This window comes from Hemitrygon akajei, chromosome 5 (genome assembly GCF_048418815.1).
Source record: "Hemitrygon akajei chromosome 5, sHemAka1.3, whole genome shotgun sequence".
Taxonomy (NCBI): domain Eukaryota; kingdom Metazoa; phylum Chordata; class Chondrichthyes; order Myliobatiformes; family Dasyatidae; genus Hemitrygon; species Hemitrygon akajei.
The window spans coordinates 74,760,278-74,780,441 of record NC_133128.1 but is presented as its reverse complement, the minus strand read 5'-3'; the positions used below and the strand labels follow the sequence as shown (position 1 = coordinate 74,780,441).

Genomic DNA, 20,164 nt, shown 5'->3' with positions numbered 1-20,164 from the left:
GGTTAGTAAATTTGCTGATGACACAAAGGTTGGAGGTGTTGTGGATAGTGTGGAGTGCTGTCAGAGGTTACAGCAGGACATCAATGGGATGCAAAACTGGGCTGAAAAATGGCAGATGGCGTTCAACCCAGATAAGTTTGTGGTGGTTCATTTTGGTAGTCAAAAATTATGGCAGAATATAGTATTAATGGTAAGACTCTTGGCAGTGTGGAGGATCAGAGGGATCTTGGGGTATGAGTCCATAGGACACTCAAAGCTGCTGCGCAGGTTGACTGTGTGGTTAAGAAGATATATAGTGCATTGGCCTTCATCAATGGTGGGATTGAGTTTAAGAGCCAAGAGGTAATGTTGCAGCTGTATAGGACCCTGGTCAGACCCCGCTTGGAGTACTGTGCTCAGTTCTGGTCACCTCACTACAGGATGGATGTAGAAACTATAGAAAGGGTGCAGAGGAGATTTACAAGGATGTTGCCTGGATTGGGGAGCATACCTTATGAGAATAGGTTGAGTGAACTTGGTCTTTTCTCCTTGGAGTGACAGAGGATGAGAGGTGACCTGATGGAGGTGTATAAGATGATGAGAGACATTGATCATGTGGATAGTCAGAGGCTTTTACCCAGGGCTGAAATGGCTAGCAAGAGAGGGCACAGTTTTAAGGTGCTTGGAAGTAGGTACAGAGGAGATGTCAGGGGTAAGATTTTATGCAGAGAGTGGTGAGTGCATGGAATGGGCAGCCAGCAATGGTGGTGGAGGCAGATACGATAGGGTCTTTTAAGAGACTCCTGGATGGGTACATAGAGCTTTGAAAAATAGAGGGCTATGGGTAACCTGAGGTAGTTTCTAAAGTAAGTACATGTTCAGTGCAGCATTGTGGGCCGAAGGGCCTGTATTGTGCTGTAGGTTTTCTATGTTTCTACATTTCTATCTACTACCACTCTCTAGCTTCTTCTGCGAAGCAAATGTCAATCCAATTTACTACCTCATCTTGAATGCAAGGCGACTGACCCCTGCTGAAGTCAATGTAGACAACGTCCTCTGCCTTGCCTTCATCAACTTGCCTGCTAAGCTCCTCGAAAAACCCTGTAAGACTGGTTAGACATGACTTACTGTGTACAAACTCATGTTAACTATCCCTAACTGGTCCCTGTCTATCCAAATACTAATATGTCGATCCCTTAGAATATCTTCCAACACCTTCCTTTCTACATAAGCTCACTAATCTGTGAGTTCCTGGCTTACTCTTAGGGGCTTTCTTAAGCAACAGAACAGCATCAGCTATCCTCCAATCCTCTGGGATCTCAGCCGTGGCTAAGGATGCTTTAAATATCTTTACTAGGGCCTCTGCAATTTCTGCACGCCTCCCACAATGTCTGAGGGAACACATTCTCAGGCCCTGGGGATTTATCCACTCCAATTTATGCTACTACAATGAACACCTCCTCCTCTGTAATATGTATAGGGTCCATAACCTCGCTCCTATATTGTCTTGGATCTATCGATGCTGCCTGCCTTCTGAGTGAATACAGATGCAAAGAATCCATTTAAGGTCTCCCTCTTCTCTTTCAGCTCCATGCATGGATTACCACTTTGATCTTTCAGAGGACTGATTTTGTCCCTTGCTATCCTCTTGCTCTTAATCTATCTGTGTGCTTAGCTCCCGGCTCTACTTGCTTTACATTTATGACTGTGTGGCTAAGCACAGCTCCAATGCCATATTTGTTTGCTGATGACACCGCTGTCGCAGGCCGAACCAGAGGTGGTGACAAATCAGCATGTAGGGGGGAGATTGAAAATCTGTCTGAGTGACGCCATAACAACATCCTCTCATCAACATCAGCCAGACCAAGGAGCTGATTACTGACTTCAGGAGATGGAAAACGAAAGTCCTCAGGATGAAGAGGGCTAGCACCACAGCACCTCTACTTCCTTAGGAATTTGCAGAGATTCATGTTCAGCATGACATCTAAAACTTTGACAAACTTCTATAGATGTGTCATGGAGAGGATATTGACTGGTTACATCATGGCCTAGTATGGAAACACCAATGCCTTGAACAGAAAATCCCTCAACAAGTAGTGGATACAACCTAGACCATCACGGGTAAAGCGCTCTCCACGAATGAGCATGTCTACACAGAACCCTGTTGCAGGAAAGCAGCATCCATCATCAGGGACTCTCACCACCCAGGACATACTCCCGTCTCGCAACTGCTATCAGGAAGAAAGTATAGGAGCCTCAGGGCTCACATCACCAGGCTCAGGAACAGCTATTACCCCTCCAACATCAGGTTCTTGAACCAAAGGGAATACCTTCAGTCAACTTCACCCATCATTGAAGTGTTCATACAACCAATGGACTCACTTTCAAAGGCTCTTCATCACATGTTCTCAATATTTATTGCTTATTTATTTAATATTTTAATTATTTTTTGCATTTGCACAGATTGGTGTCTTTTGCACACTGGTTGAATGTTCAATTTTGGTGCTGTCTTTCATTGATTCTGTTATGGTTATTATTCTTTGGATTTATTGAGTATGCCCACAAGAAAATTAATCTCCGGGTTGTAGATAGTGATATTTATGTACAGTACTTCGATAATCAATCTAATTTGAACTTTTGAATTTTGACCTTTTTAGAAGCCCTTTGGGTTCTCCTTCACCTTGTCTGCCAGAGCAATGTCATGTCTTATTTTAGCCCTCTTAATTTCCTTTTTAAGTGTTTTCTTATACTCCTCAAGTACCTCATGTGTTCCTTGCTGCTCATACCTGCTATGCACCTCTTTCTTCTTCTTCTTAGCTAGGGAGTCAATATATCTCAGAAGCTAATGTTTCATAAAGCTGTTATGCTTGCCTTTTATTCTGTCAGGAACATATAAAACTTTGTATCTCAAAATTTCACTTCTGAAGGCCACCCATTTACCACGTACACCTTTGCCAGAAAACAAATTGTCCCAATCCACACTTGCTGGATCCTTCAGGTACCATAAACATTTGCTTTTCTCCAATTTAGAATGTCAATCCAAGGACCAGAACTATCCTCCATAATTATATTGAAACTAATGGCATTATGATCACTAGATTCAAAGTGTTCTCCTACACAAAGTTCTGTCAATTGCTTTGACTCACTCCCTAATAAGAGATCTAGAATCACACTCTCACTAGTTGGGGACTTCTTTGTACTAATAAAGGAACCTTAACTAAAACACATCTGACGAATTCTTTCCCATCCAGCCCTTTTACAATATGGGTGTTCCAGTCAAAATGTGGAAAGTGAAATATCAGCTACTATCACAATCTAATGTTTCTTGGAAAAATCTGCTACAAATTTGTCTTTTAAATCCCGTGGACTTTTGGGTGGCCTATAATATAATCTGATTAACATGGCCATACCATTCTTATTCTTCAGTTCAATCCATAAAGACTCACTAGACAAGCTCTCTGGTCCTTCTTGACTGAACACTGTAGTGACATTTTCCCTGACTAGTAATGCCACCACTCTTACCTTTAATTCCTCCCACCCTATCAAGTCTAGAACAGTGGAACCCTGGAACAATGAGCTGCCAGTACTGCCCTTCCTGCAACCAAGTCTCACTAATGGCTACAATGTCATAATTCCCCATGCTGATCCATGCCCTGAGCTCGCCTGCTGTTCCTGCAGTATTCCTTGCAGTGGAATATACTCAGCTCTGATCATTAGTCCTAACATGCTCAACCTTTCGCTTCCTGACTTTGTATTTTAACAACATCTTTCTCCACAACCACTCCACTGTATGTTCCAGTGCTCTGCTTCCCGTCTACCTACAACTCTTCTTTACACCGCACTGTGCAACACTAGCAAACCTATCTGCTAGGGTAGTATTTCCTGTCCAGTGCAGGTGCAAACCATCCCATTTGTACAGGTATCACCGTCCATGGAAGAGAGTGCAATGATCCAAACATCTGAAGCCCTCCCTCTTGCACCGACTCCTTAGCCATGTGTTAAACTGTATGATCTTTCTATTTCTCATTTCATTTCTTGTTATGGAGACACCCTAACAATGGCTGCTTCAATTTCTCTCTCCTGACCCAGCTGTGAAGTTGATATGACCTCAGTGGCTGAGAAAGTGTGCAAAGGTGTCAGCCAGGCAACCATTGTGGCTTGACCTGCTGAGGTCCTCAATCACCTTGTGTCCTGCTCCAGGTTCCAGCATCTGCAGCCTCTCATGTCTATATTTGCTAAATCATCGCAAAGACTGTTCAAGCATTCTCACATTGAAAATGTTTCCCTATTCTCTTTGTCAGGAGTTCTGTGAGACCCTCTCTCACTACCCTCCTGATCTTCAACCACACTCTCAGTCTTGCTGCTACAGCCACATATCCTTCCTTGGTATTTGTATCACCTCCTCATCTGGAACTGCCTATTGCATACTTCCTCTTGTTCCATGCCTTCCTTCAATATTTTTATACTGCTTATGTCCCCTTGATCTTTCAGTCCAGATGAAGCTCTTGACCCAAAGCATTGACTACCCATTTTCTTCCATAGATGCTGTTGGACATATTGTCTTCTGTGTTGTTTCAGATTCAGTCTCTTGTGTCTCCTACCCATGATGATGCGGTGAGTCAGTCTCTTGTGTCTGCTACCCGTGATGATGCGGTGAGTCAATCTCTTGTGTCTCCTACCCATGATGATGCGGTGAGTCAGTCTCTTGTGTCTGTTACCTGTGATGATGCGGTGAGTCAATCTCTTGTGTCTCCTACCCGTGATGATGCGGTGAGTCAGTCTCTTGTGTCTGTTACCTGTGATGATATCCCTGTATGAGGCAGGCCTTGGCTGCTCTGATTAGACATGCTCTTGAGCATATCCATTTTCACATGGGCCCTGCAAGCTCCAGCCTCTCCTCTGTGCGGCTGGATCCTCATTAAGTTCTTGAGGTTGTGAAGATCCTATCAATGGAATGGGTGAAAGGATATTTCATGCTTTATTGACCAGGGACTGAGTGATGTTCGACTTCATATTATGCTTGTATGCAGTCAGGGGATCATCATGATGATCTATATTTTTGCAGGCTGTTCAGGAGAATGGCACTGCTCAGTCAGAGGAATGACTGGAAGGGAAGGAGGAGCGTCTTTCTACCTGGGTTGGTGACATGCAAGTACAGATGCTAAAAATAATTTCGAAAAACATCCAAGTAGATCATTAGATTCTCTAGACCCTTGGCTGGTGTGCGGACTGATACATGTGGGACAAATCAGGATTGATGTTGAAATATTTCCTTAAGAATTGCTACATTGTTAGTGGATAGTCATTTAAACTTGAGGTGTGTAGAAATTTCTTATCTCAGGGTCATAAATCTTTTGGAATTGGATTATTTGAGGTGTTTGAAGGATCAGGTAACTGGTACAGTAAAAATGATAAGGCTTGATGAGTGGTGAGGACAGCTTGAGGGACTGAGTGGCCTACTCCTGCTCCTGTTTAGGTATGTTCCTGCGGACAAGACGAGATGGATTTGGAATCCAAACCAGCAAGGATTTTCAGGTTCGTTGAATTTCCCAGAATTTGAGCGTTGAAAAAGGATTAGGTCTTCTAAACTAAGGACAGAATGAAATATTGAAGTCTACTCCATAATGACAATGAAGCAGCAGAGAGATTCACCTGACACTTCCCCAACCAGCATCATCATGCAGTTGAACCTCCAAACATCAGTAAGATAAATAACCTCATTCATGAGCCCTTGTCTAATATTCAAACAATTATTGAACCAATCTATAGTACTTCTAACCTTCCCTCTCGGTGAGTCTGGTGATAGATATTCAAGTCATAATGTCATTCAGCATGGAAATGGCCCTTTTGGTCCAACTTCTCCATGGTAACAAAGGTGTCCACCTGACCTAGATGCTTGCCTGCACTTGGCCCATATCCATCCAAACCTTTCCTATCCATCGACCAGTCTGAATGTCTTTTAAATTTTGCAATTGTACCTGCCTCTACCACTTCCTCTGACAGCTCGTTCCATATATCCACCAACCTCTGTGTGAATTAAGTATATTGGATGGACAACAGAAATGTTTATAGTTTATAGTTGATGAGGCAGGCTGGCGATCTCATTGAAACATACAAAATTCTAGCGGGATTAAATAAATTGTGCCCTTGGTTCCAGACACCAGGGGAAGTATCATTCCCAAATGCATTCTATTGAATCCCGCTAGAATTTTATATGTTTCATTGAGATCACCTGCCAGTCTCTGATTAAGGGGCTGGTGATTCAGGACTTCAGTAAGAAGGAGTTTCCTCGTGCAGAGAATACACCACCATCAGGCCTGTGGAGACTCAGTCACTACTTCTCTTCACGATGGACATTGATAGATTTTAAGGGAATGAAGAGAAAAGGGGTTGGTGCATCAAGCTATATATCACTGAATGGTGGGTCAAACACAAGAGATCAGATGACCAGACACCTGCTTCTATTTCTTCTGGACGCAGTGAACATATTGACAGTGTTCAGCCACTCAAGCATGGAAGAAGCTGAAATGTTTTTAGAGTGAATAGTCTTGTTGAGGTTCTGAGAGGAGGGTACAGAACATTGATGAGAAGAAGAATGTACCAGAGGAAGAGGTGTGGCTGGGGCCCATGGAAGACATAGTGAACAGAGTGATTTAGAGACAATACTTGGATGGTGACGTTGCTATCTCTGTACAATGAAAATGTGCAGAAATCCTGAAGGCAAGCAGTCGGTAAGCTTGAAGGAGTGGTGCTCCAGTGCATCAGCTGAACGGAAAGCTTCCTCTGGATGATATGATCAAGAAACTGTTTGAACAGCATGAGAGGTAATTCACCAAAGCTTCAGGACAATCAGTGAGCCACTACAGGAGCCCACAAACAAGACAAGGAAAAGTCTTAGACAGGTGATGCAGTATGGCAAGATGGCAGGTACAATCCAATGGAGAAACACAAGGCTTATTTAATTGTTCTCAATTGTTTAATTACTGGATGCGGGCTCAAGTGTCTTGAACTGAAATGTTGACCGTCCATCCTCTCAGAGATGCTGCCTGACCCACTGAATTCATCCGGCATCTTGTTTGTTGCTACAGGTTCCATCATCTGCACTCTCTGTGTCTCCAACTAGGGGAATAGTCTGATTCAGGCACAGAATGTGTTGACTGGTTTGCAAATTGGACCCAACTCACAAGTTCCTAAGATCCAATGCAGGGGATCATAGCAGACATGGACTTCCCGGTTACAAGCAAATACAGTGTAGCCCGAGCGCATCAAGCCAGATTGTAAAATACCACGGTGAACTTGACAGCCTTTGAGATGATTCAGCAAGGGATAATCAGAAGAAATGGCTTAGTGACTTCAAACTGGACAGGAGGTAAGCAGAAAAGGACGGTGTTTACAGGGAAAAGTGTAGTGTTTAGATATGTAAATAAATCTTGAGATAATTGAATGTTGGCAGCAGATAGTACTGTCAAAGTCAAAGTCAAGTTTATATCATGTACAATGAAAAATTCACTTGCAGCAGCATCACAGGTACATAGCTTCACATCAGCAGCATTCATAAGAAAAGCATAAATTAAACATAAATTATACCCAATTTTTACAAGAAACTTCTAAGCTCTGCTGATTCTGACTTCACTTGCAGTCTGTGTGGAGTTTGCGCATCCTACGACCAATTGTGTTTTCCCAGGGTGTTCTGGGATTGGCTGAAGTGAGTGGAAGGGTCTGGCAGAGGAAGGATGCTAACAGACAGGTGAGTAGGGGAATCAAGTGGGGGGAATGGATTGATGGAATTGCTTCAGGAGATGGTACTAACTTGGTGGGCATAATGGTTTTTTATAGGGTTCCTAGGAAATATGAATGCACCAGGTGTTGTGACTTCTGATACTTCTTTATGCAGACCACTATCTTGATTTGAGAGTTACTGCTTTTAATAAAGAAAATTCTGCTAATAGCTCTACCTATATTACCTATGTCACTTGTCTTGACAAGGGGAATACTTAAGAGCCTTTTGATGCAGTACATATGGACACAGATTGCCCTTATCTCTCTGATACACTGTAAATGCATCTATCCTCTTCAACTCATCCACTTGATGTGATTGGAGTTTCCAGCACTTTTCTTCCACAGTGATGCCTGCACTATAGCCAACCTTGGATAATTCTGGATTACTCATTTCATAACTACACAGTCCTAGTAGCTCAGGCCTTTTCTGTTTAATCATCTGGGGACATAAGAACAATACAACCAGTGCAGTTGCCTTCAATTAAAGTCCAGCTTAGAAATGGGTGGAATTCCAACACATCTGGAATCAGTATTTTGGTCAGTAGCCAAGTTAAGAATATGTCACTGGGATTTGAAATTTGTTTCAGGACTCAAGTTCAATATTTTAACCTTCAGTGGGATTTGAGCAGGTTGGATATGGAGTTGGAGGTCAGTTTGAGAAATAATCTTTTGTGATACCACCAGCATAAAACCCTGGTGACTGTAACTTGCACAACTCGTTTGTTTATAATTACTGGCCTGAGTCATCATTGTGTTAACAAAGAGCATCAGTTCATTTCTGTCATGTAACAAATGTTCTCCAAGCCTCCAACTCTATTAGCCAGAAGTACATTGGCAACTAATGATAAGGGATCCGCTAAATTCCCCTCTATCACAGGCCATTATGACGTGGAAATATAACACTGCTCCTTCATCAGCAGTGGGTCAGAAACCTGGAACATGGTGACTGAAGGCACTGTATTTGTTCACAGGTGACTCAACACAACCTTCGCAAAGGCACCTAGAAACGGGCAACAAAATCAGGCTTTAAAATCAATTTCTCTAACTCCTAAATGAACTCAAAAAATGAAGGACTTCCAGAAGTGACTGAATAGCAAGGATACATACAGCAGATCTAGCAGGTAAGGCAGATGTTCTCAAGGCATGGGTAACTATGTGGGACTGGGATATTATACCCAATACAGAAATATGGTTAAGGGAGGGGAAGCTTCTTTTCCTCCACAATCAGATACCTGAATGGACAATGAGCCCATGTACACTACCTTGCCTTTTTTTTTCATTTTGCTCTCTTTTTCACTACTTATTTAATTTAATGACATTTATGATACATTTAATTATTGGCGCATGCCAGTGATATATATCACTGGCACATGCTGCAAAATTTGTTGTTTTATGGCAGCAGTACATTGCAATCTATAATAATATAAAAACTATAAATTATAATAATCTTAATATATAATGTATATTCCCCACCTTCAGTTCACATGAACGTCATAAGCTTGTCTCACAGAGGACTTGTGACTCATTCCTGCATTTCATTCCACCTCCCTCACCTATACCCATTAATTTAAAAGACATTATTCTCAGGACCCAATAAGGATTCAAAACAAACAGCTCTACTAACCGCCCCCCCCCCCCCCGCCCCCAGAAATAGATCTTCTCATTTTCTGATCTGATAGAACTATCTGAAATTCCTGTCATTTCACCAGAAGAAATAATGATACTACCCAATAAAAGCAACTTTCCATAAACCTCTAATTGTTTTAAATTTTCATGCATCAGCTGACAAATATTCCTAAATTTTATTTTATTCATTTTCTAAAATCATTAAATTAGCCAAATAGTTAAATATATTCAAGAAGGAATTAGAGTTTGTTCTTTGGGTTAGGGAGCTCAGGGGTTATGATATAACTGAGGATCTCAGTTATAACCTGACTTCCTGAAAAAGTTGTTGACAAAGCAAGTTAATGATTAAAATTGCGAAACTGGCTTCGGCCCCTTCAAGCTGCGAATCTCCTGCTAGTAATTTATCTAGAACACCAAAAGGTAGTTGGCATCAGATGGATAAATTCATGTTATCATTTCAGTGGATTTGTCCTGGGCCCAGCATGTAAGCGCAATTATGAAGAAAGCATGGCAGTGCCTCTTCTTCCTTAGGAATTTGCAAGGGATCGGCATAACATCTAAAACTTTGACAAACTTCTATGGATGTGTGGTGAAGAGCATATTGACTGGCTGCATCACAGCCTGGTATGGAAACACCAATGCTCTTGAACAGCAAATCCTACAAAAAGTAATGGATATGGTCAAGTCCATCACAGGTAAAGTCCTCCCTACCATTGAGCACATCTACACAGTCATTGTTGTAGGAAAGCTGCATCCCTCATCAAGGAACCCCACCACCCAGGCCATGCTCTCTTCTCACTGCTGCCATCATGAATGTGTGAGAACCTCAGGACACACAACGCCAGGTTCAGGAACAGTTATTACCCCTCATCCTGAAGCAGAGTAGATAACTTCACTTGAGTTCACTTGCTCCATAACTGAACAGTTCCCACAATCTATGGACTCACATTCCACTACTCTTTATCTCATGTTCTTGATATTTACTGCTTATTATTAATTGCTTTATTGTTATTATAATCTTTCTTTTTGCATTTGCACAATTTGTTGTCTTTTGCACACTGGTTGTCTGCCTTGTTGGTGCTGTCTTTCTATAACTCTATTATGGATTTATTGAGTATACCCACAAGAAAATGAATCTCAAGGATATTTATGGTGACATATATGTACTTAGATAATAAATTTACTCTAAACTTTGAACTTGAAATATACATGCCTGCTGAGGTCAAATTATGTTGTAACCTCCTAGCATTTCATCTGTTCTGGCAACTTGCATGGCCACAGCAGTTTAAAGGTGAATTTAGCCACAGTCATAAGATGTTGGAGATGCTTCTTTCACATCTGTTTAGATTTTTTTTTAATCTTCTCTGCCAAAGTTATCTCATCCTCATTTTTGCCTTCCTGATTTCCTTTTTGAGTGCAAATCTGCATCCTCTATACTTCTCTAGGGATTCACTTAATTCCTGTACCTGATCCATGCTCCCTTCTTTTCCCTGGTCAAGCCCTCAGTATCCCTTGTCATCTGTAGTTCCTTGCTCCTACCAGCCTTGCCCTTCACTCTAACAGGAACATGCAAACTTTGAGCTCTCACCAGCTCACCTTTAAAAGCTTCTGACTTATATATGGGCCCTTTGCCCACAAACAACATATTTCAATCAACCTTGCATGCTCCTGTCTCATACTGTTAAAACTCACTTTGTCCCACTTTAGAACTTCAACCTGTGGATCTGGTCTGTCTCTTTCTACAATGATTGTAAAACTAATAGAGCTATAGTCACTGGTCCCAAAGCGCTCTCCCACTGCCGCCTCAGTCACTTGTACTACCTAATTATCCAAGAGCAGGTTGAGCTTTGCTCTCTGCCTAATCAGACTTCTATATATTGCCCAAGGAAACATTCCTGAACACACTTAACAAATTCCACTCTATCAAGGCTCCTGACAATATGACAGTTTCAGTCTGTGTTAGGGAAGTTAAAATCCCTAACCCATTATTCTTGCAACTCTCTACAGTCTCCCAGCGTATTTGCTCCTCTAATTCTCATTGACTGTTAGAGGGCTTTAAATATGTCCAGCTATGTCATCCTTCTTATTTCTCAGAAACACCCATAAAGCCTCACTAGACAGTCCTTCACTAATTTTATCCCGAACTACTGCTGTAACATTCCCTTTCATCAAAAATGCAAATCCCCCTCCTCTCTTTCCTCCACAATTACTCCACCAAAAGCACTTGTTAAGCTACCAGAATCAAGTTTAGTAACACTGGCATATGTGGTGACAATGACCCATTTAAGAACCCTATGGCCTCTCCTCTGTGAATCACAGTGTTGCTCTTTGTCACAAGGGTTGGTGTGCTCTGCCTGCTACAATCTTGTGTCCTAACCCCTCCTTTGACAGAGGGGCTTTCATTCTGCCTGTTAATTTGGTCAAGTGCTAGGTGAGGAAACATTGAGTAGTTGGTCTTGGCAGCTGGATTGAATACGCCCTTGCAGAAGACTTTCCCCTTGCTGTTCCTGGCTCCCTATAGCTAATGAAGCCCATGTGCACTCTGAACGTGAGAGCCCTCTTCACACCTTTAAAAACTTCTGACTTTTAAGGCTTCTCTTCACACCTGAATCGAAACAACTTATGCCTCTGCTTGCCTGATTACATTTTATCAAATTGTGTTTAAGAACGTTGTTATATTTATATAGCTTAATTCAAATATCTAGATAACTTTCACTGAGCAAGTTGTTCCTGACTTATCATGATTAAGTTGTAATAATATGCTATTTCGCTCTTTTAAAACAGGAAAGCCTATGTGATTCTTATCTGAAACTTGTTTGTTTTTCCATTCCATTGATTGAAAGTACACCACAATTTCCCTTTCAACTGTTTCCGAAAGGTACCATTTCCTTTATGGACCTCTGTTTGTATGCTATGAAAATATTGAAAATTGACACTAACCTATCAAGAGGGCGGTTGGCACAGCTGCATTCCATGTCAGGAAGACAGGGTAGAGACTATCTGATAAATCCTGACTTTCACAAAATAATCCACATATTTTGTTCGCCTCTCAAATATTTGAATTCAGAGCTGCATGGAATCTTTTTTAATACTTCATCTTCTGGTAGAGAAAGCCAACTTGACTTAAGTCAGTGGTAATATATTTTGAAGCAGAGTTTCCAATAGTGTCTGATGATTCAGTGCTCAAATTCACACAAGAACACAAGTAGTAATACCAGAATTAGCTTTTCTGGCCATTCAAGCCTAACCTGCTATTTAATCTGACCATAGCTGATCTATGCTGGGTACAGTTCCTCTTCTGTGCCAATTCCACAATTCTTCAAAAAATTTACCTCCTTTTTTTTTTGCTTTAAATACCCCCTGTGATCTAGCCCTGACAAACCTTTTGGCACAGAGCATTCTACAGATACATCAATCTTTGTGAGAAGAAGTTCCATTGTATCTCATTTTTAAAGGACCACACCCTTAACTTTCAACCATGTCCCCTCATTTGAGACTTCCCACGTGTGGAATCAGTTATGGTGTAATGTTTGCCTTAGGATATTTGCATCAGCAAGATAAACTCACATTCTTTTAAATGGCAAGGATCCAATCTTTTTAGCCACTTGTGATAGCACAACCTTCTCAACCAGAATTTATGTGTTACACGAGCGTGGCAGTGGACGAACCCAAATGCAGAACACAGGCGTGGAGGCAGAGTCGGGAGACATTATTGACATAGCGAGCATGGAATCAGTATCCAGGAGTGATGCTAGACTTAAAACTGGCATTCCTGAGAACCATGAAATGAGGTTACTCACACCGGAGTCAACCAACAAACTGGTAGCTCCTTGTTGCGATCACAGGGTCTTTATCCTGCATTTTCTGATGGAAAGCAGGTGTGAATAGTTAGTGGAACCTGGGAATGATTGGAAACTAAACGAGGGGATTGAGGCCCAATTCCTGAGGTAAGTAGCAAGGTGGGGGATTGCCAGAAGGGACCATGACTTTATGAGACACAGTCTCATGACATATTTCAGTAAAGTTATTTGGGGATTGAGTACAAAAGATCAGGGAACTCAGAATATCAGTAGTCATATCTAAACTCACTTAGATGACGATTACTGTGATTTTTATCTTTACTCTGGTTCAAGATCTATTAGCCTGAATTATTGCTTGTCCTGACAGGTGCATTTTGGACAGAACAGCAGTGGTTCAAGTAGCCTCTCCCAATTCAACTGGTGCTCTCTGTAGAAACATTTCAGAACCCTATTCATTGAAGAATGATCTAATTTATGAAAAAATTGTCCAGAATATGTGAATGAGACTAGTAAATAATTCAATGTAAGTGAGGCAAATTTATATCAATTGCACTAGAGAAGAAACCAAGTGGCTCCCAAAGTGGCGATATCACCCCCCAGGGGTGGTGAGAGTTTCTAAGGGGGTGATAAAAATAAAGGGGGCAGTGGTAGGTTGCTCTCGGTAGCAAGGTGGTACAGTTGTGGAATTACAGGTATAACTTAAGAAATGAAATACATCTTATAAGCATTTGATCCTCATTGCTTCATAACTGAATACAATGATCATGTGATCATCTCAGTCCTTTTTTTAGACCTTGCTCAAAGTGAGTTATAATTGTTGAAAAGCAATGTGACACTTTTGCACGTGGATATCATGAGAACTCTGGATTGAAGAAATCATGTTATTTCCAGGCCTAGACCATGCATTATTGCTGTTCACTGCTGTAATACAGTGTTATCTAGTAAGATATTCATACTCTAACCACGCAGTGATGCTATTCCTGTGAATTAGGGATGGCATTCAATGTGGTAAAATTCAGAATTTGCCATTTTGAACGATCTTGACCACATTTCTCTAGCCCACAGCACAACTGAGATATTGCTGCTCCACTTTACTTTCAGGTAGAGAATTAGGTTTTCCCAGAGTTACTATGATGTCATAACTTTCCCTTTATTGGTCACAATGCATGAGGTTGGATTTCAACAACAGGTGATTGACCAGGGTTGTTAATCCATGATGAAAATGGCAGAAGCAGATGAAACAAAAACAAAATGTAAACGGTATCGTGTGGAGTATCAGAAATATGGATTTATACTAGCACCAAGTGACCAACAGCAGACAATGTGTCTGTTGTGTGGAAAAGTTCTTTTTCAAATGAGTCAATGAAATCATCCAAACTCCTTGAACAATTGAAGAGAATACACTCTCATAAAGCAAACAAGAACTTGGCTTTTTTTCAGTCAGTTCATGAAAACTTTCAGAAGCAGAAGCTCATTGCTAAATCTGGAAAGCCCTGTATAATTGGAGAAGAACTGATTCAGTCAGCAGTAAAGGAGGTTATGAGTATGTTTTTTCTGGTCAATGACAAGTTTGTTCAAAGATCAATAGATGAAATGTCTGAGAATTTGGAAGACATATTGTGCAACATATTTAGGAGAATAGAATTTGCTCTGCAGTTGGATGAGTTAATTTTGCCAGGCAATGAATCTTTGCTTCTTGGTTATGGTTGCTTCATAAAAGATGAACACATGGTTCAAAAATCGTTATTTGCAAGGGGTCTCGAAAAAGATATGAAGGAAGAGTCAATATTTTGGGTTGTCGAACAATTTTTCAGAGATGGACATTCCGCTGACCAACATTCTTGGTTGTGCAACAGATGGGGCACCATCAATGACAGAACACCACCACTTACTTGAAAAAACTGCACTTAACATAATTACAGTTCACTGTGTAATTCACAGATGACATCTTGTCACAAAAAAACCTAAATGATCGGCTGCACAAATCATCAAATATTGTTATCACAGCAGTAAATAAAATTAAGTCCCATGCTCACAGCTCTTGACTATTTCAAGAGCTTTGTTTTAAGAATGATGAACAGTTTGAACGCTTGCTGTTGCACACAGAAGTCAGATGGCTCTCAAAGGAAATTACTTGAGAAGCTTTCATGTGATCTTTGAAACTGTAATAAAATTCTTTGAAGACTCAAATTCAGTAATCAACTCAAGAATATTATGTATGACAGTGCAAATTTGTCAGAATTACTCAGAAAGTTCAATTAAATCAATCTTCAATTGCAAGGGCATGATGTGAATCTTATCAAAGTCAATTCTGTCCATGTTAGCCCTATTTAAGTGCAACATTGGCCATGACGACCATTTCCATTTTCCGAGCCTCCCTGAGTCACCAGAGAAAGAAAGAGTACTCAATGGTAATCTTCAGGTGTAGGTCAAAAGGGTGAGATGCATAAAGACCTGTCAGAGAGGTGACAAGATCTTCTATCGAACTAATTTCCAAATTGGGTAACAAATCCAGTTCTGAACACTTCTAATGAGGAATTAACTGGAGGGATGGAGGAAGAACTGATCTCACTACACAATGACTTTGAGCTGAAACTGAGGTTTGAAAAGAAATTTCAACACTTTTAGTTGCAGAAATAAATCTCTGAACACTATCCTGCGCTGTGGAGAAAGGTCAAGGTGTTTACTGACTTTCTGACATCATATTTAGTGGAGAGCAGCTTCAGTGCTGTCACCCAATCCTTTCAAAGTGATGAAACAGACAACAAATTACTGAACGTAGGGATCTGGCACTGTTTCTGAGTGACATTCAGCCAGATGATGATCACTGCACCATCCCATCATCTCACTGAAAGGTGAAAAAGCAACGAAGCAAAAATTAGTTGGACATCTAATATACACTCTAAAATTGTTGATGAAAATTATATTTATTGTAATTAATGAAATAATTTTTTGTAGCTTTAAATAGACTTGAATAATTTTTGCAATTATTTGTCGCTGCTTTGAATTTGCAGTTCCTGTTTTCTTTCACTGTGCATAATAAATCAAAATTCTTTATAGCTATTATGTAATGACTGGAAAGGGTGAATGGGTTTGGTCTGGGAGCCAAAGGGGTGGTAACCTCAGAAAAATTGGGAACTACTAATCTAGACAAACACTTGCATTGCAAATGCATAGCAACACACTGATATGCACAGTGGCTGGTATGAACAATGTGGGCCAAATGGCCTATTGCTATGCTGTATGACTCCATAACTTTACTGTGCAAAACACAGGGCACTTTTACCAAAGTATGGCTCTGACAAACAAGTGAATTAATAAAATTGCGCAGACTTTACCAAACCAAAATGCATTAAAGGGAATAGTTTCATTAAAAAAAATTAAAAGTGGAAAATAATTATATTCTATCACACTGTCTGATTGCACTGGTTTATGGAAGATTTAATGTTGGTGATTATGAAATTAATCTCACTGGAAACCAGAAGCTTAACTGAACTGAAGTAATTTCAAATGCATTTCTGAGCAGTTTCTGATCCATGCCTAAAGTAGAATCTCATCTGCACTCTGTTTACAATTTTGACTATTTGTTCAATGCAAACACACACATAATTTAGTATTAATGTCACATTACCTTACAAGATAGGCAACTTTTATTTTATTGGACAATTAAATCATCACTTATTGAGATGAATGAAACCCCATCAATATTGGCCAGGATTTCACTGTAGTTCCTCATTTAGATAGATTACAGAACGTCGAACAGCACAGCACTGTACAGCTACTCAGCCAGAAAGTTGTGCCAATCCTGATGCTAATATAGTTTCAAACTTTCTCCAGTTATAACCATCCAGTGAAAGAACAACATTCAGGTTTAATATTTTACTTCTATTTAGGTGCAATCTTTCAGATTGGAATGAAGGATCCAATGTTTTGAATTTAAAATAATTTTTTTTAAACTTTATTTGCTGTTAACAAAATACTTACCGGTAAATTTCGGTTTTCCCGCTAACAGCAAGCTCTACAAGTGCCAGCAGACTTATCCACACGCTGTGTAACATCTTTCTCTTCTATAAAACACTTCACAGGGCAAGCACAGTTTAAGTGCTTCCAGCTGGACAGACTTCAGCTTCTCTTTCTTTGTCTCCCTCTCTCTCTTCCTTTCACTCACACAAACATGTGCACACTGTTTCTGGTGGTGACACTGTTGCACTGGAAGGAACCTCTCTTGCTGATCTTATTCTATACTCCCCTTCCCCCCAATACAATGCATGGTAGTTATGTAAATGATACAACCTGGCCCCCTCAGGAAACCACTTAGTGACGTTTCCACTCTTTGGATTGCCAGCAAATCTGGGGGCTGAGCTCAACAAATTTGTGTGTAAAGTTTGCAGTAATGAATTACTGGGATGTAGGTGGCTCCAAGCTCTGCCTCCCAGGGACAATAATGGACTGAATCCTTGCAGCTCTTTCATTTGGAAACCACGGCGAAAGCCTCATCAAACTAATAAATCTCCGCAGAAAGATTTTGCTATTGATTTTCATGCAAGTACAAAGTCTTCCTATCCTTTAGATTTCTCAATTGAAACAAGTTTTACTTTGTGGAATTACATTCAACTGGTGAAGAGGTAGGCACTGATTTACCCTGACTAAAATAAAGGACAATTATTGCAAGGAGTCAAAAACACAATTGGTGCGAAATTGCTTTAAACTGGTGAACAATATGTATTACTTTGCCCTGATTAAAATAAAGGAAAATTATGGCAAAAAAAAGCAAAAATACACTTGGTTTGTACCTCTTTCCTGGCTTCTTTCCGTCTTTGAGTTTTACGTTGTCATACCTTTCTGTTTTAGAGTTAAATTTCCCTATGGTCTTTTACAGATGTCTAAAATTGTATTGAATATGATTTCATAACGGTCAACCTCCCCAAGTTCTTTGCTCTGTTTCTAATGGGATGTTTATTTTCATGTTACACTTCACAAAGTTAGCTGTAGATTCTCCTCAACATGGGTGGAGTCATTGATCGAGCCACTAGTGGACTGTGACAATCAGGAGCTCCTTTCCTGACTCATAGCGAAAAGGAATTCATGTCCAGGAGCGGAATAGTAGAGATGCAGTTGTGCAAGGCCAGTGACCTGGGGCTGTCTAAGTGGAGTTTGCTCATTCTCCCTGTGACGGCGTGAGTTTCCTCTACATGCCACCGTTTCCTCTCACAGTCCTAAGCTGTGCTGGTTGGTGGGTCAAATGTAAATTAACTCCAGCTTATAGGTGAATGGTAGAATCTGTGGGGAGATACAATGAGATCAGTGTAAGTGAGTATTTGATGGTCAAGGCGTGCTTCTGTACTACGTCTCTCTATTATTCTTTGATCTAAAATCATGTATTTCTTTGCACCACAGAAGGCGGCCATTCAGTGAACTGAGTTAGAACAGCATAGAACAGTACATTGCAGGAAAGGGGTCTTTGGCCCATAATATTGTGCCAAACCAGCTAAAAAGTAATTCAAAAACCCTCTAAAAACTGATCTTTCCTACCTACACAACGTCCTTATCCCTCCATCCTCCTCATACTTATGTGCCTATCTAAATGTCTCTTAACAGCCCATAATGTATTTGCCTCTATCACCATATCAGGCATCCACTACTTTGAGTAAAAAAACTTACCCCTCACATCCCCTTTGAACCTATCCCTTTTCACCTTCAATGCATGCCCTCTGTTTCTACCCTGGGAAAAAGACACTCCCTGTCTACTCTATCTGTGCATCTCAAACTCTTATAAACTTCTGTCGGATCTCCACTCAGACTCCAAACGCTCCAGTGAAAACAACCCAAATTTGTCCAGTCTCTCATGATAGCTCGTGCCCTCTAGACCAGGCAGCATCCTGGTAAATCTCTTCTGCTCCCCCTCCCTGGCCTCAGCACCCTTCCCACAGTGGAGCGAGCAGAACTGTGTGCACTACTCCAGAGCTTTATAGAGTGGTGCGAATGTTGAATCGCAGAGCAAATCCCATCAATGTCATTTCCCTGTAACCAGCCTTCTCTCATGTGTCTGCTAACTCCCTGCTGATCCTCTTGCCATTCACCTAGGCCAGGGTTAATATCCAGAAAGCAGTTCAACCATCGGTATTTGATATCTAGGAAGAAATTGAAGCAAATGAGGGAAATACACGGGGTCACAAGTAGAACGTGCAAACCGCATACAGGCGGTAACCGAGTTCAGGATCAAGTTCAGCTCACAGGAGCTGTGAGGCAGCAGTATTACCTACCTCAAACTCCTCTGCCTCAAACCCGCAGACAAAGGGGGTGCTGTTGCAGTGTGGTGGACTGAACCCCTACCTGGCTGAGACCAGGCAGCAACTCTCAGACACCTCCTCTTACTTACCCCTTGAGAAGGACTCCACTCAGGACCAGCAGGAGATTGCCTCTGACACTATCACCAACAAAATCAGCTCTGAAAATCTCGCATCCACATCCATCATCCTCATTGTTCCCTTACCCCACACTGCTCATTTCTACTTCTACACAAGTTGCATAAACCTAACTGCCCGGGTAGGCCGTTTCTTTCTACCTGCTCTTGCCCCACTGAATTCATATCCGCACAACTTGACTTCATTTTATCCCCCTTCATTTAGTCCCTTCACACCGATAACCGCCACACTTCACATGCTCCTGACTTCCTCACTGACTTTCAAAGCTCTGGCCCTGATAGCTTCATTCTCACCATGGATGTCCAGTTTCTATACACTTCTAACCCGATCAAGAAGGCTGTAAAGCTCTCCACTTCTTCCTTCACAATAGAACCAACAAGTTCCCTACCATCACGACCCACCTCCCTATGCTGGAACTGATCTTCACTGTCAACAATTTCTCTTTCACTTCCTCCCACTTTCTCCAATCTCACGGACACTGACATGGGGCACAGCTATGCCTGCCTTTTCATTTGTGATGTGGAACTGTTCATGCTCCAAGCCTTCACTTGCAGT

General features: G+C 41.1%; 1 protein-coding gene across 3 annotated transcripts in view; it reads right to left on the bottom strand.

Annotated features, from left to right (window-relative positions):
- The window catches only part of egfl6 (EGF-like-domain, multiple 6), an 80,611-nt gene extending 63,194 nt beyond the window's left edge, over nt 1–17,417 (bottom strand). For 2 of the 3 annotated variants that reach the window (XM_073045808.1, XM_073045810.1), the window contains exon 1: nt 17,169–17,416. In XM_073045808.1, coding sequence (XP_072901909.1) covers nt 17,169–17,242 — 74 coding nt within the window. In that variant the 5' untranslated portion in view covers nt 17,243–17,416. Of the gene's footprint in view, nt 1–17,168 lie in introns of all 3 variants that reach the window. The other variant, XM_073045809.1, reaches the window with a different exon arrangement.
- Nucleotides 17,418–20,164: the final 2,747 nt, after the last annotated feature.